Source organism: Stegostoma tigrinum, chromosome 14 (genome assembly GCF_030684315.1).
Source record: "Stegostoma tigrinum isolate sSteTig4 chromosome 14, sSteTig4.hap1, whole genome shotgun sequence".
Taxonomy (NCBI): Eukaryota; Metazoa; Chordata; class Chondrichthyes; order Orectolobiformes; family Stegostomatidae; genus Stegostoma; species Stegostoma tigrinum.
Genome location: NC_081367.1, coordinates 73,213,288 through 73,238,416, shown reverse-complemented (window position 1 = coordinate 73,238,416; position 25,129 = coordinate 73,213,288). Strand labels below are relative to the sequence as shown.

General features: G+C 41.7%; 1 protein-coding gene across 5 annotated transcripts in view; it reads left to right on the top strand.

Annotated features, from left to right (window-relative positions):
• Positions 1–22,253, top strand: part of LOC125457882 (plastin-1-like) — a 160,740-nt gene extending 138,487 nt beyond the window's left edge. For all 5 annotated transcript variants that reach the window (XM_048542612.2, XM_048542616.2, XM_048542613.2 and 2 more), the window contains exons 13-16: positions 6,091–6,224; positions 13,053–13,176; positions 18,492–18,616; positions 19,710–22,253. In XM_048542612.2, coding sequence (XP_048398569.1) covers positions 6,091–6,224; positions 13,053–13,176; positions 18,492–18,616; positions 19,710–19,842 — 516 coding nt within the window. In that variant the 3' untranslated portion in view covers positions 19,843–22,253. The remainder of the gene's footprint in view (positions 1–6,090; positions 6,225–13,052; positions 13,177–18,491; positions 18,617–19,709) is intronic.
• Positions 22,254–25,129: the final 2,876 nt, after the last annotated feature.

Genomic DNA, 25,129 nt, shown 5'->3' with positions numbered 1-25,129 from the left:
CTGTAAGAAGACAGAGGGTGGTAGTTGATGGGAAATGTTCATCCTGGAGACCAGTTACTCATGGTCTACCGCAAGGGTTGGTGTTGGGTCCACTGCTGTTTGTCATTTTTATAAATGACCTGGATGAGGGCGTAGAAGGATGGGTTAGTAAATTTGCAGACGACACGAAGGTCGGTGGAGTTGCGGATAGTGACGAAGGATGCTGTAGGTTTCAGAGAGACATAGATAAGCTGCAGAGCTGGGCTGAGAGGTGGCAAATGGAGTTTAATGCAGAAAAGTGTGAGGTGATGCACTTTGGTAGGAGTAACCGGAAGGCAAAGTACAGGGCTAATGGTAAGATTCTTAGCAGGGATCGAGTTCTGGAACCAAGAGGTTATGCTGCAGCTGTACGAAACTCTGGTGCGGCCGCACTTGGAGTGTTGTGTACAGTTCTGGTCACTGCATTATAAGAAGGATGTGGAAGCTTTGGAAAGGGTGCAGAGGAGATTTACTAGGATGTTGCCTGGTATGGAGGGAAGGTCTTACGAGGAAAGGCTGAGGGACTTGAGGCTGTTTTCATGACAGAGAAGAAGGTTGAGAGGTGATTTAATTGAAACATATAAAATAATCAGAGGGTTAGATAGGGTGGATAGGGAGAGCCTTTTTCCTAGGATGGTGACGGCGAGCACGAGGGGGCATAGCTTTAAATTGAGGGGTGAAAGATATAGGACAGATGTCAGACGCAGTTTCTTTACTCAGAGTAGTAAGGGAATGGAACGCTTTGCCTGCAACGGTAGTAGATTCGCCAACTTTAGGTACATTTAAGTCGTCATTGGACAAGCATATGGACGTACATGGAATAGTGTAGGTTAGATGGGCTTCAGATCGGTATGACAGGTCGGCACAACATCGAGGGCCGAAGGGCCTGTACTGTGCTGTAATGTTCTATATGCCATATATCCACCACTCTCTGGGTGAAGAAGTTTCTCGTCAACTCTGTTCTAAATGGCCTATCTCTTATTTTTAAACTGTCCTCTGGTTCTGGACTCCCCCATCAACGGAAACATACTTCCTGCCGCCAGATTGTCCAATCTCTTATTAATCTTATACGTCTCAATCAGATCCCCTCTCATCCTCCTAAACTCAAGAGTATACAAGCCCAGTTGCTCCAATCTTTCAACGTATGATCGTCTTGCCATTCCGGGAATTGACCTCGTGAACCTACGCTGCACTCCCTCAATAGCAAGAATGTCCTTCCTCAAATTTGGAGACCAAAACTGCACACCATACTCCAGGTGCGGTCTCACAAGGGCCCTGTACAGCTGCAGAAGGACCTCTTTGCTCCTATACTCAATTCCTATTGTGATGAAGGCCAGCATACCATTAGCTTTCTTCACTACTTGCTGTACCTGCATGCTTGCTTTCATTGACTGATGTACAAGAACACCCAGATCTCGTTGGACTTCCCCTTTACCTAACTTGACTCCATTGAGATAGTAATCTGCCCTCCTGTTCTTGCCACCAAAGTGGATAACCACACATTTATCCACATTAAACCGCATCTGCCATGCATCCGTCCACTCATCTAGCCTGTCCAAGTCACCCTGTATTCTCATAACATCATCTTCACATTTCACATGCCACCCAGCTTTGTGTCATCAGCAAATTTGCTAATATTACTTTTAATGCCTTTATCTATATCAATAATGTATATTGTAAATAGCTGCGGTCCCAGCACCGAACCTTGTGGAACGCCACTGGTCACTGCCTGCCATTCCGAAAGGGACCTGTTTATCACTACTCTTTGCTTCCTGTCAACCAGCCAATTTTCAATCCAAGCCAGTATTTTGCCCCCAGTACCATGTGCCCTAATTTTGCTCACTAATCTCCTGTGGGACTTTATCAAAGGCTTTCTGAAAGTCCAGGTATACTACATCCACTGGCTCTCCCCAATCCATCTTCATAGTTACATCCTCAAAAAACTCCAGAAGATTAGTCAAGCACAATTTCCCCTTCTGACCTATCCTGTTACTGCTATCCAAATGATTCGTAATTTCATCTTTTATAATTGACTCCAGCATCTTTTCCACCACTGACGTCAGGCTAACCAGACTATAATTTCCTGTTTTCTCTCTCCCTCCTTTCTTGAAAAGTGGGACAACATTAGCCACCCTCCAATCCGCAGGAAATGATCCTGAATCTATAGAACATTGGAAAATAATTACCAATGCATCCATGATTTGTAGAGCCACCACCTTAAGGACCCTGGGATGCAGACCATCAGGTCCTGGGGACTTATCGGCCTTCAGACCTATCCAACACCATTTCCTGCCTAATATAAATTCCCTTCAGTTCATTAATTACCCTAGGTTCTTCAGCCACTATAATATCTGGGAGATTGCTTGTGTCTTCCCTAGTGAAGACAGATCCAAAGTACCTATTCAACTCTTCTGCCATTTCCTTGTTCCCCATAATAAAATCACCCGTCTCTGTCTTCAAGGGCCCAATTTTAGTCTTAACCATTTTTTTTCTTTTCACATACCTCAGTGTTCAGAGTGTAGAGCTGGAGGAACGCAACAGGTGAGGAAACATCAGAGGAATAGGAAAGTCGATGTTTTGGGTCGGGACCCTTCTTCAGAACTGGTCAGTGATGTCTAGGGGGTGCTCATCAAAGTCAGACAGAGCTGTGGGGGGAGTTACAGTCCTAGGATTCCAGTATCCATTGATATTTAAGAGGGTCTGGGGGGATCTGACAGGCACCTACAGGATCACTGCCAAAACTGGCAGTGGAGAAGAGGCTAGGGGTAGGAAACAGAGGAGAGGTGGGGAAAGGACAATGATGGAAGATGTTAAGCAGAATGGGGGCTGTGCCCACTGTGCAAAATGACATTGGAGGGCAGGGTATGCTGTGTGAGGGTGGGATCAATGGCAAGTGACCACCGCTCTGGCCTCCGCAGGGAAGCATAGAGGAGCAGGGTGCACATCAACCCGAGGTTGCAGGAACAGCAACTCATATTCCGCCTGGGAACCCTGCAGCCTAATGGTATCAATGTGGATTTCACCAGTTTCAAAATCTCCCCTTCCCCAACTGCATCCCTAAACCAGCCCAGTTCGTCCCCTCCCCCCACTGCACCACACAACCAGCCCAGCTCTCTCCCCCCCCCCCCCACCACCACCACCCACTGCATCCCAAAACCAGTCCAACCTGTCTCTGCCTCCCTAACCGGTTCTTCCTCTCACCCATCCCTTCCTCCCACCCCAAGCTGCACCCCCATCTACCTACTAACCTCATCCCACCTCCTTGACCTGTCCATCTTCCCTGGACTGACCTATCCCCTCCCTAACTCCCCACCTATACTCTCTCCACCTATCTTCTTTACTCTCCATCTTCGGTCCGCCTCCCCTTCTCTCCCTATTTATTCCAGTTCCCTCTCCCCATCCCCCTCTTTGATGAAGGGTCTAGGCCCGAAACGTCAGCTTTTGTGCTCCTGAGATGCTGCTTGGCCTGCTGTGTTCATCCAGCCTCACATTTTATTATCTTGCACATCAGTAATGCTGGTCTCAAACAACAGAAGACTGTTCTAGGTGAAATTGAAAATGATGGGTCTCTGTGTGAGGAGGGGAATGAATGGAAATGGGTTTATAGGAGTTGTGTGAGGTTCAAGGGAACGTGGTGGCTTCCTGATACCTGGTGACCTGGAGAGATTGGTGATGATGTGGTCCATTTGTGAGTTGCGTCCCCTGTGCATACTTTGCATTCTGTAGATGTGACGTGCTATTTGAGAATGGTTGAGACAATGCCCAGGCTGGGAAGCACGCCAGTGTCTTGCCCCAAAAAATCCTTTGTCTGCTCTTTCTTGGGCTGATTACTTCTCAGAAAAATCACAGGACTTTCCACTGCTTCCTTAAGAAAATGAGCTAGTCCATCCTGAATTGGTGTGACAACCACCAATCTTTCTCAAATATGTGGCTTAATTCTACACATCTTTGCAAATGAGCGTTTTGAAAGCTTCTCGATCTGATTATTAGAAAACGTTTTCAGATCAGAGTTATTCTGGTCATTGAGGCTGGTTGGCTCTTCCACAGACCATGCTTGGCAACGTCCTTAGTGCAGCCTCTGATGAAGCGTCGGGATTTTTTGCCGCCTGGTTTTTAAACGTCTTATTCACATCAACAGACATACCACTAGCAAGGGAAACAATGACAACACTACTTGAACAAGAACACGACCCCAGGGAAACTATCTCCAAGGACAACGTGCTTAAACTACTGGACCTATGCCTCACCATCCACCTCACCTTCAACGGCCAAACATACGAGCAAATCAACGGGACACCCATGGGATCGCCTATCTCTGGACTCATAGCAGAAGCAGTGATGTAAAGACTGGAAAGAACTACCCTTCCGCAAATCCAACCCAAAACTATGGATACGCTATGTAGACAACACCTTTGTCGTCATTAAATGGTCCAAATTAGAAGAGACACAAATTCATAAACAACACCCTCACCAGAATACAATTCACCAGAGAGAAGGAGAAGAACAAACAACTCCCATTCCTGGATGTCATGGTAGAGCACAAGACAAACGGGGAACTGCAAACGAAAGTACACTGAAAAGCCACACACACAGAACAGGTATTGAACTTCAATGGTAACCATCCCAGCACACACAAACGAGCTACGTACGAACACTATTTAAAAGGGCAACAACACACTGCAGCAACATGGAACTTTGCCAAGAGGAGGAGGAATACCTCTTCCAAATGTTCATGGATAATGGATATCCAAAGAACTGGGTCAGGAGATGCCTACAGGCACAGCATCAGAAAGATTCTACACACCCTGACATATTCATCACACTAACCTACATCAGGAACACATCAGAACTCACCACAAGACTCCTATGACTGCTGGGCATCAGAGTGGCACACAAGCCCACATCAACCCTACGACAACTGCTCACCTGAACTAAAGACCCACTCCCTGCCATGGACAGGACCAATGTCATCTACAAGATCCCCTGCAGAGACTGTGAGAAACGCTACATCGGACAAACAGGAAGGAAACTCACAACGAGTACATGAGCACCCATCTAGCTATAAAAAGACACGACCAATACTCACTCATCTCAATCCACATGGACAAGGAGAACCACAACTTCGACTGGATCAACACCAAGATCCTGGGACAGGTTAGGCAGGGACAAACATGAGAATTCCTGGAAGCATGGCACTCCACAAAGCAGGCTATTAATAAACACATTGAACTCGACCCCATATACATTTCACTACGGAGGAAACCCGTAAGTGAGGCAATCCATCGCAACGGACCCCAGAGTTTAAAAACCAGGTGGGAAAACACACCGACACTTCATCAGAGGCTGCACTGAGGATCTAACCAAGCACGGTAACGAAACATCTGTGGAACAACAAACCAGCTTGGCGAGACAACCAACCTCAACATCCACGACCCGAGCTACAGATCTACTCCAAAACCTTAAGAGTTATTCTAGTCATAATAATGTGAAGATAGTGTTCACCTATTACAGCAAGAAGTTAGCATCACAATTTGCTTCTGGTTGTGCAGCTTGGGACTGAAGAGCTTCCAGCCCTCCAGTTGGCCAGCAGCTCTTGGGGTGGTATTTTCAAGCTTAATGGGATGGGTTTGTGTGGCCAGTACAGATTTTCCCAAACCTGTACAGAATCATACTGTGGCTCCGAGAAATGGCCATTGTTTAGTTGCCCCTCCGGTTTCCGCTCTGCTGTCACACCACTATGTCAGCATTAAATTCAACTCCAAACATGTATTGGAATTCATGCTCTTGACGTCCTCCGTTTTCATAGACCAAAGTTTCAACAGCAACATCTTAAGATTCATAGATGGTAGCTCAGGAAATAACTTCAGAAATGTTTCCTTCAAACTTTACTTTAAGTTTCGGAATTTTTTTTTCAAAAGTGTGTATTGAGTTAGTTCTCCCCCCCCCAGTGTTTTGTTTTTGCTGAAAGCCCAGTAAAATCATTCTGTCCCATTTCTAACTGTTGCATTGGAGACTGATTTCGCATAAGCTTAAATCACAACCGAATCTAATGTGTGTTCTTGCTGTCTTTAGCTTGAAAACTGCAACTATGTCGTTGAACTGGGTAAAAACAAAGCTGCCTTCTCCCTTGTGGGTATTGGTGGGCAAGACCTGAGTGATGGCAATCGAACACTTACATTGGCACTTATTTGGCAGCTCATGAGAAGGTGAGAAAATTCTCATTAATGCAGTGATGTACGTCTTTAAAACACAAATATTGTGCTCGCTTTTCAAATGTTTCTTTCAGGGGCTGTGTGGGAATTTGGAATTATACAGAAAATCTAAAGAATTAATATTCTGAAAGCTAAGCTCATTTATTTCAAGAAATATTCTTTGGCAAGACATGATGATAAATTGAATAAATAAATCTTGATTTATTTTTGCTTGTAAAGACTTCATTGAACACAAATACTTTGCTGATCATGAACAAACTAATTTAACTAGCTTACTGAGGACATGGATTTATATCCTCTGTAATGCAAATTAAGGATGTAACAAATCTAGATTTGGTGGGATGGTACTAAATGAGCAGGAATTATCTTAAGTTAGATCAATGAAATTCACATTCAAACTCAATGTGGTAGCACAGTGTTGAGCTGGAGGAACACAGCAGGCCAGGCAGCAGCAGAGGAGCAGGAAAATTGACAGTTTTGGTCGGGACCTGTCAAATGTGGAGTGGACAGGGAGCTCAGAAATAGAGAGGAGTGGGGCTGGAGAAGGTAGGTGGACTGATGATAGGTGAGTGCAGGCGGGGAGTGGTGGGGATTGGTCAGTGAGGTGGAAGTTGGTGGATAGGTGGGAGAGATGATGGACAGGTTGTGTCAGGTCAAGGAGGTGGGGATGAGATGCAGCATTGGTCATGGGATGAGGCCGGGGTGGGGACATTTTGAAACTGGTAAACTCCACATTTAGGCCATTGGGCTGGAGGCTTCCGAGGCAGAATGTGAGGTGCTGCTCCTCCAGTTTGAGGGTGGCATCATTGTGACACTGGAGGAGGCCCATTATGGACATAGCTCTCAGTGAGTGGGATGGGGAGTTGAAATGGTTCACAACCAAAAAGTGTTGTCATTTGTTGCGAACAGAGTGTGGCTGCTCTACAAAGTGGTCTCTGAGCTTTGACTTGGTCTCACCGATGTAGAGGAGGCCACATCGGTTGTGGGGTTGGATTATAAGTGGTGGAAGTGGCAGAGAATGATATGTTGGATGTGGAGGTTAGTGGGGTGATATGTGATGACAAGGGGGATTCAGTCTTTAATTCCCCCTTGTCCTCACATACCACCCCACTAATCTCCATACCCAACATATCATTCTCTGCCGCTTCCGCCACCTACAATCCGAGTCCACAACCCAAGATATATTTTCCTTCCCACCCCTATCTGCCTTCTGTAGGAACCACTCTCTCCGCAACTTGCTCATCCACTCCACACTCCCCACTAGCCCCACCACCCCCAGCACCTTTCCCTGCAATCACAGGAAGTGCTACACCTCCCCACTCCGTTTCATTAAAAGCACCAAACCTTCCACATTAGACAGAGGTCCATCTTCACATCTGTCAATGAGGTGTATTGCCTCCGCTGCTTCTGATGTGGCCTCCTCTACATTGGTGAGACCAAGCAGAGGCTCAAAGTCTGCTTTGTAGAGCACCTGCACTCTGTTTGCGGCAAACGACAACACCTTCCGGTTGTGAACCATTTCAACTTCCCCTCCCAGCCGACATGTCCATTTTGGGCCTCCTCCGGCGTCACAATGATGCCACCCAGAAACTGGAGGAGCAGCACCTCATATTCTGCCTCGGGAGCCTAAAGCCCAATGGATTAAATGTGGCTTTTACCAGTTTCAAAATTTCCCCACCCGGCCACTTCCTGTGACCAACCCTCCCTCTCATGCCCACCGCCTTGACCTGACACAACCTGTCCATCTTTTCTCCCACCTATCTGCTCCTCCCACTCACTGACCAATCCCCATCACTCCTACCTGCATTCTCCTATCACCAACCCGCGTACCTTCCCCAGCCCCACCCCTACTCACTCTATTTCTGAGTTCCCTTCTTGCCCTCCATTTCTGAAAAAGGGTCTGTGAGAAACAGTCCCTGCTCACAAATTCAGCCTGAGACAAAGCCTTGGAAACAAGACAATTTTCTTCTGTACGATTTTGCAAGAAAGGGTGTCTGCTAGACAAGCACACCCTACAAAGAATGTCAAACATTCTTATACAATTTATGAGTTGCTGAATCAGGCCTCCCTGCTCCCATTGGTCTTATCCTATCATTCCCCGTCCTGTCGGACCACCCTTGTTTATTGTTCCCTTTTCTGCTGGCCGAAGGCCCCATTCCCTTGTTTACTGCAATCCTTACTTGCTACCCTAAAGAGCACTAGACATGCTGTACGTGCGAATCGTCAGGTTTGCAGAAATAAGCCTCTGCTACAACACCCTTATCTCTACCATGTCCTTGTCTGCAGAAAGAATGTTTCTGGTCGTGCTAACTGCCATCTTTGCAGAACCTAGTCTCTGATTAATGATAAACTTCTGCTATAAAATCTTGTGACTTTCTGCTATAAAATCTTGTGACTATAATGGTCTGCTTTTGCAAGACCCCACCATTCATCCTTACCTGCAGAAACAACATGTTTAATCTCTCACAGGGTCTTAACCCGAAATGTCAACTTTCCTGCTCCTCTGATGCTGTCTGGCCTGCTGTGTTCCTCCAGCTCCACGCTGTTATCTCTAACTCCAGCATCTGCAGTTCTTACTATCTCCAACTCAATTTGCCTTTTTTCTCAGAAGATTATTCAATGCAGCATGCACTGCATTGTAATTTGTGTCTGTCATCGTTATCCCATTCACTAACATGTTAAAACTTGTGCATATCCTTCTGAGCAGCTATATAACTGTCTCACAGATAGAAACTGCATTGCACTGTTTTTAAAAAAAAAGCAACGGCTTCTGGAATGAAATAATTAAGAATCTGATCCAGACAAAATACATTTTGCTTTTGCATGATTTTCATTTTACCTTGGCTGAATTCCTTTGTAATAAATAGAGAAATTTTGAACGCTAGATCTTTTGAAAGCCAGATTTTCTTTCATTCAGGACTTGAAACAGTTATGTACACAGAGTCCCAGGTATCAAAGCATTTCCATCAGGGAAAGGTAATAATGTGCTGCTGTAATTAATTTTTCATTACAAGGTCCGTTATGCACAGTCAATCCAAAGGCAGGTTCTTAGCTGATAGTCTATCTGCTTTTACATCATTATGAACTGTCTATTTTGCTTTTTTTTGTTAGTGGTAGTTTGCAGGTTCCAATTTTAGCTCTGGTGAACCTGAGCTGTTGGCATCATTCTGAACCGCACACTCACTAACTATCTTGCGAAAACAGATGGCAGCATTTGTGGAGAGGGAGCTAATATTTTGAGTCTGGTATGACACTATTTCAACCATTCCAGACTTGCAACATTTATTCTGTAAGTTACCCCACAGATGCTGCCAGACCTACTGAGTTTCTCCTGCATTCTGTTCTACAGCATCTGCAGTATTTTGCCTGTATTGCAAACAGAGCTAACTAATATTGTTGGGGTATTTTAATACTATTTTTACTATTTTCACCTTTTCAAATATTTACATTTTTTCCAAAGTAGAATCTCTGACTCTAATCCATGGGTTATTTGATATGGCAGATTACGATGCCCTAGCCTGTAGTAAACAAGTGAACAGGGATTTGGGTGAAGAGTTTGTATTTTGACCATTTCGCCTTCCCTCCGTTCCTGTGGCAAAACACATTTGGTGACAAATTGTTCTCTCTAGATTTGAACAAAGTGCTACTCGTTTATGGAGTCGTAGCCATAGCATTGAAAACAGGCCCTTTGGTCTAACTAGTCCATGCTGACCATGATCCCAAACTAGTCTCACCTGCCTGCACTTGGCCCATATCCCTCCAAACCTTTCCTATTCGAGTACTTAACCAAATGTCTTTTAAATGTTTTAACTGTACCTACATTCCACCACTTCCTCTGGAAGTTCATTCCACACATGAATCACTCTGTAAATAAAAGTTGTTTTTCATGTCCTCTTAAAAATCTTTCTCATCTTGCCTTAAAAATGTGTCCACAGTTTTGAACTCCTCCACCCTACAGTCAAGACTCTTGTCATTCACCTTATCGATGTCCCTCATGATTTTATAAACTCAGGGTCACCCCTCAACCTCCTGTGTTCCAGTGAAAAAAGTTTCAGTTTCTCCAGTCTATTTTTATATCTTAAACCCTCCATTCCCGGCAACAGAAACATAGATAGGAGCAGGAGGAGCCTGCTCTGCCATTCTTCACAATCAGGGCTGATCGTCCAACTCAATAGCCTAATCCTGCTTTCGCTCCATAACCTTTGATCTCATTCACCCCACGTGCTATAGCTAGCCTCCTCTCGAATACATTCAATGTATTGGCATCAACTACTTCCTGTAGTAATGAATTCCACAGGCTCATCACTCTTTGGGTGAAGAAATATCCCCTGATCTCCATCCTAAATGGTCTACCCTGAATTCTCATTCTGTGACCCCTGATTATGGACATATCCACCCTTGGGAACATTCTCCCTACATCTACCCTGTCCAGTCCTGTCAGAATTTTTTAAAGTCTCTATCTAGATTTCGCACCCCACCCCCCAAACTCATCGAAACTCTAGCAAAAACAATCCTAACCTCATCTCTCCACATACCTCAGATCTGCCATCCCCAGGATCAGCGTGGTAAACCTTCGTTGCACTCCCTTGACAGCAAGAGCATCATTCTTCAGAAAAGGAGACCAAAATGGCATGCCATATGCCAGGTGTGGTCTCATCAAGGCCCTGTACAACTGCAACAACACATCCCTGCTCCTGTCCTCAAAACCTATCACAATAAAGGCCAACATACTATTTGCTTTCTTTACCACCAGCTGCACCTGCATGCTTACCTTCAGCAACAGATGCACAAGGATACCCAGGTCCCAACTGCACACCCCCCTCTCCCAATTTACAGCCTTTCAGTCTGCCTCCTTGTTTTTGCTTCCAAAGTGAATAACCTCACATTTATCCAAATTATACTGCATCCACCATTGATTTGTCTATTTGACCAACTTGTTGAGATCATACTGAAGGATTTCTGCATCCTTGTCACAGTTCACCCTCCCACCCAAATCGATATCATCTGCAAACTTGGTGATGTTACGTTTTGTTCCTTCATCCACATCATTAATATATATTGTGGATAGCTGGGGACCCTGCACTGATCCCTGTGGCATCCCACTAGTTACTGCCTGCCAATTTAAAAAGGACCCATTAATCCCTACTTTGTTTCCTCTCTGCCAACCATGCACTTTAATCTTGCATGTGGAATGTGCTGTGGCACTGGTAGTGAAGTCAAATACATTAGGGACATTTACGCAACTCTTGGATAGGCACATGGAGGATAGTAAAATGTAGGGTATGCAGGGTAATTTGATTTTAGTAGAATAATAGGCTGGAACAACGTTGTGGGCCGAAGGGCCTGTAATATGTTCTATGTTGGATGCCTTTTGAAAGTCAAAATCTACTACATCAACTGTCTCACCCTTGTTACATCTTCAATGTATTCCAACAGAGTTGTCAAGCACAATTTCCCCTTCATAAATCTATGCAGACTGTTTGATTCTGCTACTGCTTTCCAAATGCTCTGCTATAAAATCCTTGACAACGGATTCAAGAATTTTCCCCACTACTGATGTTAGGTTCACCTGTCTATAATTCCCTGTTTTCTCTCTACGTCTGTTTTTGAATATTGCTGTGACATTAGTCACCTTCCAATCTTTAGGGACGGTTCCAGAGTCTCTAAAATCCTGGAAGATAACCACCAATGCATCCACTGTTTCGACAGCTACTTCCTTAAGTATATTGGGATGTAGATTATCAGGCCCTGGGGATTTATCAGCCATTAATCTCAACATTTTTCCCAGCACATTTCTCTACTAATATTGATCTCTCTCAGTTCTTCCCTCTTATTAAATTTTGCATCCTCCAACAATTCTAGTATCTGATTTGTGTCCTCGTTTTGTGAAGACAGAACCAAAGTATGTATTCAGTTCTTCAGACATTTCTTTGTCACGTATTATACACTCCCCCATTTCTGTCTTTTGGGGACCTGTGTTTGTCCTTACCAATCTTTCTCTTCACGTTCCTATAGAAACTTGTAGCATCAGTCTTTGTGTTCCCTACAATCTTACTATTGTACACTATTTTCCTCTTCTTAATCAATCCCTTGGTCCTTCTTCGCGGAATTCTAAATTGCTCCCAATCCTTAGATTTATTATTTTTCTTTGCATACATTTCTGTATGCTTCTTCCTCTGATTGGATACTATCTCTCATTTCCTTTGCAAGCCATGGATTGGCCATCTTCGTTTTGCTTTTACGACAGACAGGAATAAACAGTAGTTCCCCTGTGTGTTCCTTGAATATTTGCCATTGCCTATCCACTGTTGTCCCTTTAAGTAAATCTCCCCAATCTATCAAGGCCAACTCATGCCTCATATCCTCGTGGTTTCATTTATTAAGGTTTGGTACCCTCGTCTCCGAATCAACAACCTCACTCTCCATCTTGATTTTTTAAAAAAATTCTATCATGTTATGGTTGCTCATCCCCAAGGGGTCTTGTACGGCAAGATTGGCAAAGATGCCCTTCTCATTACACAGTACCCAGTCTAAGATGGGCTGCTGTCTAATTGACTCCTCCAAATATTGGTCAAGAAAACCATCTTGGTCAATCTTTTCTGAAGCCTCTCCAGTTTAATAATATCCTTCCTGTAATAGGGCAACCAGAACTGCACCCAGTACCTCCTAAGTTTTGCTGGATTCTTGTTTCTGGTTTGTTGGATTATAGAAATCATAATTGCTTTTGTTCTAACGAAAATCATAGGAGGGACACATTATAAAGTTTCCATTTTTTTCTGCCTGAAATAGTTGATCTTTGACTTTTTGACTTTATTCTTTCAGGTACACTCTGAAGGTGCTGTCAGATCTTGGAGATGGATCTAAGGTGACAGATGAAATTATTATAAAATGGGTAAATGAAACTCTAGCAAAAGCAAAGAAAAGAAGCTCAATTACTAGCTTCAAGGTAAGTGCAAACAATAAGAAATGTTATGTTAATGAATTTGGCTATATGAACATACAAAATAGGAGCTGAAGTTGACTGTTTAGCCTCAAGCCTGTTCTGCCATTCAATAAGAGAATGGCTGATCTGTTTTGTGTTTAGAAATTCACAATCCCCTCTATCCCTTGAAAACCTTTTTGTTTTTTTACTGGCCCCATTTTCAAAGATTGCTAAGCCAGAGAGTTCCAAATTTGCACAACCCTCTGAAATAACCCCCTTTTGTCTCTGCTGTAAAAAGGCGATCCTTAATTTTAAAACAGTGCCCCTAGTTCAAGAGTAAAGATCTTTTCCACATCAATCTTGTCAAGGCCATTCAGCATTTTACACACTTTAATGAAGTCATTCCTTGTTCGTCTGATCTCTATGGAAACTAGTCTACTGAGTCCAATCTTTTCTCATAAGACAATCCACTCATTCCAGGTATCAATCTAGTCACTCTCCTCTGAACTATGCCCAATGCCATAAGTGAGGGGGCTAAGACTGCTGACACAGATAGTAGGAACTGCCGATACTAGAGTCTGAGATAACAAGGGGTAGGGCCGGAGGAACACAACAGGCCAGGCAGCATCAGACCATCAGGAAAGTTGACGTTTTGGGTCTGGAGCCGCCTTCAGAAAAATGATGCTGCCTGGCTTGCTGTGTTCCGCTGGATCCACACCTCGTTATCTAAAACTGCTGACAGTATTGTGACTTATTAAGTAGTTTACTAGTAAGGCATCCCACGCAGACCCACCCTGCTATCCTATCCCCATAACCCTACATTTTCCATGGCTAATCCACCTAGCATGCACATCCCTGGACACTGGATAATTTACGATGGTCAATCCACTTAACCTGCACATTTGGACTATGGGAGGAAAATGGAGCATGTGGAGGAATCTGACGCAGACACATGGAGAATTGTGCAAACTCCACACAGGCATTCATTTGAGGCAAGAATCAAACCCAAGTACGTGGCGCTGAGAGGCAGCAGTGCTAACGACTGTGCCGCCCCAGAATAAAGCTTGGAGGATGAGGGCACATCCACTGGTAATGTAGTGGATTACATCTACTACTTCCCCTTTATCCATCCGGCTTATTTTCTCTTCAAAGAATTCTAATAAATATTACTAGAGGAAGCAGCAACGCAGACCAGCAGCTCTAGCAGCAATGACAACACACTCAAACTACTAGACCTGTGCCTCACGCACATGTTGTCTTAATGGTCAAGTATACAAACAGATCAATGGTACACCTATGGGGTGATCCATCTCAGGACTCAATTCAGAAGCAGTCATGCAAAGACTAGAACACACCACCCATCCCCACATTCAACCTAAACTGTGAATGTGGTATGTAGATGACACATTTGTCATTATTAAATGCAACAAACTAGAAGAGACCCACCACCTCATCAACAACGTATTCACAGGGATTAAATTCACAAGAGAAAAGAAAACAACAATCCGCTTCCATTTCTAGACATCAGCAGAGTTGAGTGTCTGACCAATGAGGAGTTCCAAATCTTAGCATACAGAAAAGCAACCCACGCCCAAATCCTCAATTTCCACAGCAACTAATCCAATGTCCACAACAAAGCAGCATTAGGACACTATTTAAATGGACCACGACTCTCTGCAGCACTCCAGAACTACTCAGGAAAGAGGAAGAGCACCTATACAAAATCTTCGCTGAGCTGATATCCCCGCCACTTAATCCATAGGTATCTGCTAAACAAGAGGACACAGTACGCCCTAACACACTGGCCACACTGCCCTACATGAAGAACATGTCAGAACTGACAATGAGATTTCTGAGATCACTAGGAGTCACGGTAGCCCATAAGCCCACAGCCGCTCTACAACAAACACGCACAAGAATTAAAGATCTCATTCCCACAACATGCAGAACCAACGTGGCTTACAAAATACCATGCAATGACTGCCACAAACATTACAGTGGATAGACAAGAAGGAAACTAGGCATCAGAATACATGAACATCAGCTAGCAGCAAAAATGACACTACAAACTTTCCTTAATCTCAGTACACCCGGACAATGAAGGCCATTAGTTTAACTGGAACAATGTAACAATAGTAGCCCAAGCCAAACATAGACATGCACAAGAATTCCTAGAAGCATGGTTCTCAACCTGTAATGCAATCAACAAACATATAAAATTAGATCCCATATACAAACCCATACAGATAAAAACCAGAAATGACACTAGTCGCCATAAGACCAGACAGTATAAATTCCAAGCAGAATAGAACAACACTTCATCAGAGGCCTCACTGATGATGTTACCTTACATGATGACAAAACGTCTTAATGAAAACAAGCCAGCTCAGCGAGCAAGTCAACCTCACCTACAACCCAAGCTACAAATCTTTGTTCAAACTTTAATTATAATAAATTCATCAGGCATGATTTCCTCTTCATGAAGCCATGCTGACTCTGCATGATTGCATTATGCACAGAATCACAAAGTATAGAAGAGGCCCTTTAACCCATTGTCTCTACCATCTTTAAGTCCTTTCTAGTAGACAAACATTTTCCAACAACAGACGTGAAGCTAACTGATCTGCTTTTTTTTTTCCTTTTTAAATAAAAGTGTTAGATTTGGCAATTTTCCAGTTCTGAGACTTTTCCAGAATCTAAGAATTCCTGCAAAGTTACTACCAGTTCATCCACTATCTCTGTAGCTGCGTGTTTTAATATTCTAGGATGCATGTCTTCAGCTCCAGGGGATATATCAGTCTTTATCCCCATTGTTTTCCTAGCACCTTTTATCTAGTGGTAGTCCTTGTATTTATTTTCTGTCCTTTTGTCTCTTGAATATTTAAAAATTTTGGGACACCATTAATGCCATCTGCTGTGAAGTCTGACGTAGAGTATCTATTTAATTCGTCTGCCATTTCCTGGTTTCCCATTATTATTTTTGCAGCCACATTCTGTAAGGAGACGAAGTTCACTTTTGGCTTCTCTCTTCCATTTTATATGTTTAAAGAAGCTAGCGAGTTTTGAGAAGATTTGTAGCTCAGGTTGAGGTTCTGGATGTGAGTTTGCTCGCTGAGCTGGAAGGTTAGTTTTCAGACGTTTCGTCACCATTCTAGGTAACATCATCAGTGAGCCTCCGACGAAGCGCTGGTGTTATGTCCCGCTTTCTGTTTATCTGGTTAGGTTTCCTTGGGTTGGTGATGTCATTTCCTGTTCTTTTTCTCAGGGGATGGTAGCTTGGCTCCAAATCAATGTGTTTGTTGCTGGAGTTCCGGTTGGAATGCCATGCTTCTAGGAATTCTCGTGCATGTTTAAAGAAGCTGTTGCTGTCTTCTTCGATATTACTTGCACATTTACTCTGTGTATTTTCTTCTTCCTTTTTTTATTGTTTTTTGTTGGGTTTTTAAAATTTTCCTTGTTCTCTGGCATAGTACTAATCGGTGCCACATTATATGATTCTTCTTTCAATCTTAACTAACCGCAATTTCCCTGGTTAACCATGGATGGCTACCTCCATTGTAGAATCCTTCCTCCTCACTGGGATATATCTTTGCTGTGAGCCATGATCTGTTTTCTTAAATGTCAGCCATTATTCCTCAAATGTCTTTTTTTTGCTAAACCCCTTGCCCACTCCACTCCAGCCAGCTCTGCCCTCATTCTTTTGTAATTACCCTTATTTAGGTTTAGCACAGTTGTTTCCGACCCAAGTTCTTCCCCCTCAAATTGAATGTTAAATTCTACCATGTTATGGTCACTGTTTCTGAGAGGAGCGTTTATATTGACATCATTTATTAAGACTGCCCCATTACACATCACTAGATCCAAAATGACCTGATCCTTCATTGGTTCCATAACACATTGTTCTAGAAACTGTCCCAAACACACTTTATGAATTCTTCCATGTGGCTTCCTCTGTTAATCTGACTATGCCAATCTAAAGAAGATTAAAGTCACCCATGATTAATATACTGCCTTTGATACATGCCCTCATTATCTGTCTCACCACATTGCTACTGTGAGGGGGCCTAAAGAATACTCCTATCAGTGTCCTCTTGCCCGTTCTGCCTCTTACCTCAGCCCATATGGATTCTACATATTTCGATTCACTATCATTTCTTGCTTCATATTTATTTCATCCGGAACCAATAATGCTACCTCACCATCCCTTCCTTCCTGCCTGTCACTTTAAAAAGTCATGCACCCCTGAATATTTCATTCCCAGCTTGTGAGTTCCTTCTAACTATATCTCTTCAATAGCTATAAGATCTTGCACGTTAACCTGTATTTGTGCAGTTTATTTATCTATTTTGTTCTGAATACTATGTGCTTTCAAAATAGATGAATTAACCATATGATTGTACAGCCATGGCTGTCTAATGGTTCTAAGAGGACCAGAGCTTGAGGCTAGATGGTTGAATGTCCAGCTGCCCATGGTGGGATGAAGGAAGGTGGAAATGACAGGGCTAGAACTGGGAAAGAAACATTTTCCAGAGGTTGTAGGACTGGAGGACATTACAAAGATAGAAAGGGGTAATGCTGAAGAAGGGTCTAAACCTGAAACATCAGCCTTCCTGCTCCTCTGATGCTGCTTGGCCTGCTGTGTTCATCCAGCTCTACACCTTGTTATGTAAGGGGTAATGCAAGAAGGGTTTTGAACATAGAGGAAAAATGTTTGAAGTGTTTATGAAACTGGGATCAACACATACCAGTGCATACAGGTAATGGACAAACAGAACCAGGTACAAAGCAAAGAAAACATTATGCTCAACTTCTTCGGAGTTAATGAGGAAGGGATTCTTAAGGTTTGAATGAAGCAGAGTGTTATCTTTTCACTTCAGTGATGGTGGTAGATAACTTGACAGTGGTTTATTCTTCATAAAAGACCCACAAGAACTGGAAATTCATAAAGCCAGAAGGTTTGCTGTGCACCTCATATTCTGTGTTAATTCACCTGTGTTGAAGCTAAAAGATGGTGAAAGGTTTAATGCCTGTTTTGCACTAGAACAGAATTTGAAGTTTTTAAAACAAATCCTAATTCTTTACAATGTAAATAAAACTTGCTCCAATATGGGCATCTAATTTTGTATTTCAAGATATTATCCTGTAGTCATCATTCCTGTAAGATGTAAACATTTCTAGGCAAATGAAGAAGTTTGTTATACACAGGTCATCTTTTGTTACATCCTATTTTATAGAAATTGTTGTATCATAATTTGCAAGATTGTCTTGAGTGGTTGCAATTAAACTGGTTCCACTGTGTCATCAACCTTTTATTTGAAGATTTTGTTGTTTATCTGCAGGATAAGTGCATTTGCACCAGTTTGCCCGTTATAGACTTGATAGATGCCATTTCACCTAATACGATTCGCTATGAGCTGGTGAAACAGACTGATTTCTCAGATATTGACAAGTTGAACAATGCTAAGTAAGTTTGATGTTCGTGAATAGTAATTCCTTCTGCTTTACTTTATTACAGCTACTTTAAATAATTATGTGTTGAATTTCAGGTATTTTTAGGGCTATTATGTTGGCTAATGGGAAAACTAGGTAAATTCTGGTCTGGTTTACACACATTTTAAAAAGGACTTGCATTTGTACAGTTCCTTTCAGGATCACCATATGTCCTGGAGTGCATTACAGCTTATAAAATACTTGAAGTGTCATTAGTGTTTGCAATGTAGGAAACTGCCAGTTTGCTGACAGTTAGCTCCCATGAAAATACACTCACCAGATAATCTGTTTTTTGTGATGTTGTCTGAGGAATAAATTTTGGCCAGAGATGGCGGTGGAGAGTGCGGTGATGGGATGTGGGTGTGGGGAGGTAGCGAGAGAGACAACTCCACTGCTCCTCTTTAGAACAGTCTCAGGATTTTTTACATCCTCCTGAGAAGATATACACTGTCTCAGTTTAAGGGCTTATCTGAAAAACAGCACCTCATAGCTGTTAGGTGTCCTTTTGATTCTCTGTATTTTTATCCACCAGATTTGCTTGTATTAAACTAAAACAAAATTCAACAGAATTGACGTGAGTATTTCATCCAGCCTTTCTACAGGAGAAAATGCTGCTTGAAATGCAATTACCATCTCCTGTCTCTCCATTTCCCAAAGTCAATTTAGTATGAATGATGAGGTAGACAGATATTTTAATTTTTTTTACTGTTTTAAGAGTTGCAATTTGATTTTTTTGCTTCAGCTTGAGTTGGAGTTATTGTTTCTCCTCATTAATTTTTGTAGTGGTAATTCAGTTCTGAACTGAAATGTCAGAAAAGATTCTATTGTTAGTGTGGAAAACAGTTATTAAAATGTTCAAGGAATCAGTAGCACGGATGGGAAACTCTCCAGTATATAATTTCCCACTTGAAAGCAATGGATATCATTGTAAACAAGATGCACTGTGCAAAATGCGGAGTGGGCAAAATTTGGCAGCTGCAATGCAGTGATGAGAAACAAAGTTTGTCTACAAGTAGCACTTGTACTCTTAATTGAATATTCCTTTATGATGTGCTTGTCTCTTTCAGATATGCCATTTCAGTAGCACGAAAGATAGGCACTCGTGTATATGCATTGCCTGAAGATCTGGTGGAAGTGAAGCCAAAGATGGTTATGACTGTCTTTGCATGCTTAATGGGAAAGGGATTGAAAAAGGTGTGAAGAGAACTGAGCACCTTATTCACATTAATCCTGTCTGCCATATCAAACCAATTCAGCATCCTGTAATTCATACAATTATCTGTCATTTTTTTTTGTCATTCTATTTTTGATCTGTTTTTAGCAGAGAATATCATTGGGAACAATTTCAGAAGCAAAATACTAACTGGAAATCATTTTCATTTCTCATCACTAATTTACTATCTGTGTTTTTAAATGTTCCTGTATTTAATTTTCCATGTTGCTGTTAAGATTAAAACTCTCACTAATTTCTGTTTGTTATTTATACTGCATCATACACCAGACAATTTTGTGTATTTCCTGTAATGCTTACAATGTAAAACATGTCTAAAGTTCTTGTACTTGAACATGTTCGTGATTGACCCGCTTTTTGAAAATAGCTGCTGTTTTGTAAATGACTTCTATTATCATCAAATTGCAAATATTTAAATATGTAAAATTCCTTTTATGGAAGGAATCAGAGTTGTAATTCAATCTGTGGAGTTACACAATCTATTTTTGGTTTAACCAGTTTCTGAGTGTTTGCAGTGCCCTGAGATTGAATTGCAACTTTTAACTTCCACCAGAATTTCTTTTCTGTGATAACTGTTTTGTTGCCGTTTAGTCATTGAGTTATTGAGAAGATGCAGTAGTGCCACCCGAGCACATGTCTGCAAATAGTCATGTAGCAGTGTTCACAAACTTATACAATGTTGGTCACAATCGCCAGAAAGCCGAATAATGTAGAATTCATAAGTGACTAAAAACTTTAATTCTAATAAATCCATAACCGATTTGATAAGAGATTACATACATGAATCAACATTTCTATGAACTGCAATGCTGATCTTTACATCACAATCTTATATTCATTATTGTGATAATTAAACTATTTTCTTTTACCAGAGTGAAAACATGCAGAAACTTGCAAAATTCACTTTGCTCTGAGGTGAAGTCTGGGGGGGAAAAAAAATTTGACTTAATATGCTTGTGGGGTCTTGTGCACGAAACACAGAAAGCTAGCACACAGGTGCAGCAGAGAATCAGGAAGGCTAACTCTTATTGCAAGGGGCTTGGAGTATAAGAGTAGAGAAGTCTTATTGCAACTGTACAAGGTGCTGGGGAGACCACATATAGAGTACTGAGAGTAGTTTTGGTCTCCAAATTTAAAGAAAAATATTGTTTAATTGGAGGCAGTTCAGCGAAGGTTCTCTAGAATGATCCCTGATATGGACAGATTGTTTGGTTTTTTTTCCTCAGTAACGGTTAAATAAGTTGAGACTCTACTCGCTTTAGTAAAGAAGAATGGGAGGTGATCTCATTGAAACATATTGGATTATTTGGGGACTTGACAGGGTAAATGCTGAGAGAATGTTTCTCATCATCAGAGTCCAGGACCAAAGGACATAGTCTCAGTCTCAGAATAAAGGAGCACCAATTCAAGACTGAGATAAGGAAGAATTTCTTTTCAGCCATGATCTTATTGGATGGTTGAGCATTCCTACAACTGTTCCTACTACTTATGGTCTTTTAAAACTCATATGGTCCCAAACTAGGATAAGTGTGAGGTTATCCACTTTGGTAGGAAAGCAGATTATTGTCTGGCTATAAATTGAGAGGGGGGAATGTGCAACAAGACCACAGTGCTCTGATATACCAGTCTCTGAAAGTAAGTGCACAAATACATCAGGCAGTAAAGAAGGAAACGCTATGTTGACCTATGTCGATTTGAATTCTGGAACAAGAATGTCTTGCTGCACTTGTACAGGACATTGCTGAGACTGCACCTGGAATATTGTGTGCAGTTTTGGTCTCTGTAACTGAGGAAGGGTGCTCTTGCAATAAAGGGAGTGCAGTGAAGGTTTACCACGCTGATTCCTGGAATGGTGAGATGGACACGTGATGAGAAGTTGAGTCGGTGTTCACTGGTGGCAATAAGGGACAAATCTTGTAGGAACCTATAAAATTCTGACAGGACCAAACCAGACAAATACAGGAATGATGTTCCCAATGGTGAGGTAGTCCAGAACCAGGGGTCACTGTCTATGAATACGCGGTAGGTCATTTAGAACTGAAATAAGAATAAATTTCTTCACCCAGAGAGTCATGAGCCTTTGGAATTCTCTGCCACAGAAAGCGGTTGAGGCTAAAACATTGTTTGATTTCAAGAAGGAGTTGGATATGGCATTTAGGGTTAAAGGCATTAAAGGAGATGGGATAAACAGGAATAGACTGTTAAGGTGGATGATCAGCCATGATCCTATTGAATGGTGAGGCAGGCTTGAAGGGCTGAATGGCCTGTTCCTGCTCCTTTTTTGTATGTTTTGTGTCCAGTGAGACTTTGATTTTATGTTCATATTGTGTAAAAACAAAAGTGATTTAGAAATATGTTGGCCATTTGATTAAAATTGTGTTTGGATCAACTATGTATCAACTTATTTTTGAATGCAGGAAGGGTACTATGTGCAGTTGCTAACACAATAGTATTGTGCTCTGTGTACAGTGCCAATTCATGAACTGGAATAACTATGTGCAGATGCAACTATTTTTGTGGCTCCTATTAGGAGTGTTACTGATTTGGAAATCTTGATTCCATTAATGGTTGCATAGCCTCAGGCTCAAATGGTGCAGTGATAATGTGCCTACCTCTGAGCCAAAAGGTCTGACTTCAACAATTTCCCCTGAGGTTCACTCTAACAATCTCAACAGCTTGATGAAAAGTATTTATAATTCTACTGATTTAGCTTCTTTGTGCACTCCTTTGTTTTTTGATGAGATTTCAGTTTTTGTTTTGAAGGGGTTATTGCAAAGCATTCAAAGTACATTTACAGCAGGGTACTTAAATAGAGTCACAGCATCATATACAGCATTGAAACAGAGCCTTTGGTCCAACCATGTTCCCAAACTAAACTAGTCCCACTTGCTTGTGACTTGGGTGGTTTCTCTAAGAAGTCTATATTTTGCACATGAATTTTATGTTTGGGTAATGTGCAAATCTTGGCTTATATATTGAAGCTAGCTACGTGAGTGGTCATTATTGGGTGGAAGTGACACAATTACCTTATTCTAATCAGATAATTGAAAAGTTTTCAACAGTGATTTAAAAACCTGCTGACAACATAAAAACGTGTAGATGCTGGAAATCTGGAACAGAAAGAGAAATTTCTGGAGAAACTCAAGAGGTCTGGCAGCATCTGTGGAGAGAAACAGATAACATTTCTAGTCCAGTGACCCATCATCTCTTTCTCTCCTCAGTATCTGATTTTGCTGAGACAATAATTTTGTTGTGACACACGTAATGGCAATTGATCCATAAAGCTTAAAGCTTCTGCTGAAAGTAGTCTAGCAGCAAGGTTAACATTTAACGTGTGAATTTGATTTTCAAGTTTTGACCCAGTAACCTGTTATTTTAAAAAAAAGCTATACTTTAGTTAAAACTTCATTTCAATACTGGAAGTTTATTATCTAACTGTCTCATGGAGAACTTAATACAAATGCTTGTTGAAAATCAGGCTGAGTAAATAGTTTTTATAAGGTAAGTGTATGTATTTACAGCAATAGACATCAAAAATAAACCATTTTCAAACTGAAGCCTTAAATAACCCAGTAAATAAAAGGTACTGATAAACAACTGGCCTATTTATCTGTACAACCAATTCACTTTTAATCTTTTTGTTCATTTTGTTTTAGAAGATCTAGAAAAAAAAAATGCACATTTATTTAACAAGTGGGCATATTTGAATATTTTAGGAAGGATGCAGATCTACATACCAGATTCCTGGAACTAAAAATGCCTTTGTTCCCTGACGTGGCTCTTGTTGACTTTTTACCCCTTTTTCTAAACCTAGTTTCTAGTAAAGACGAAGACAGATGGGGGAAAAGTGATTTTTCTTTGACAGTATCATCACAGACATCAATTCTTTTTATAGTTCTACTAAAGATATGCTTTTTGTCCTAGAAAGAAACATTCAGATCTTCAGCATTTGTAATCCTCTATCTCTAGTGAGGAAGTCTGCCAAAGTCTAAAGGTCTAGTGCACACATCGTCCAAATAAATGTGGACTCCTCAAATTATCTACTAAGAAATTGTCATTTGGTAGTATAGTACTTGTGTATTGCTTGAAAATAACAACTTGTCAAAGCTTTTTGTCTTCCACTCATCAGAACAATGCACAAGAAACACCAACATTTCTACTCCGTCATACAGTACAAACACATCCTTTGGTCCATCAAGTCCGTCCTGCGAAAACTATACTACCTGCACTAATTCCACTTTCCAGTACTTTGTCCATAGACTTGAATATTATGACACTTCGAGTGGTCATCCAAATTCTTTTTAAAAGTTGAGGTTTCCTGCATTCCAGAAGCCCACCACCTTCCCCATGGAAAGGCTTTTCCTCAAATCACCTCAAAACTTCCTGCATTTCACTTTAAAAGTACTCTCCCTTACTACTGACCCTTTAACTAAGGGGAACAGCTGCTTTTTACTCACCCTGTCCATATATATCTGGTCTCCCCTCAACCTTATCTGCTCCAAAGAAACAACCTGAGTTTATCCGGCCTCTCTTCACAGCTGAAATACTCCATCCCAGACAATCCCAGACACCATCCTAATCAATCTCCTTTGCACCATCTTCAGGGAAATCCGATCCTTTCGAAAGTATGGTAACCAGAACTGTGTACAGTACTCCAACTGTGACCTAATCAAAGGCAATACAGCGTGGAGCTGGAGGAATACAGCAGGCCAGGCAGCATCAGTGGAGCAGGAAAGTCGACATTTCAGGTTTACACCCTTTATTCAGACCCTGATTTGTCAAAGTTCTGAACAGCTCCAGTATAACCTCCTGCTCTCATAATCAACGCCATGGCTGATAAGGGTAAGTGTCCCATATACTTTAGCCTTCAGAGATTGTGGGCTAATGTCCCAAGATGTCTCTGGTCCGCTGAGTTTCCTAGTGTGCTGCCTGTTATTGAGTACTCCCATGTCTTATTCCCTTTTCCAAAATGCATCATGTCATATTTATTGGGATTAAATTCCATTTGACCAATCTATTTGTATCCTCCTGTAACCTAATACCTTCCATCTCTTTTCAACCAATACAGTATTTGCTGACTCAAACATATCATACAGAAAATAAAAATATTGCTGCTATTGCCTTTGTTATGTCTCAAATACACATAGGAGGACAGATGTAGAGCTACGATTTGCAACACGTTCTGCATATAAATGCCGTTTCCCAACCACCACCAGTTCTGAGGAAGGGTCACCGGACTTGAAATATTAACTCCGT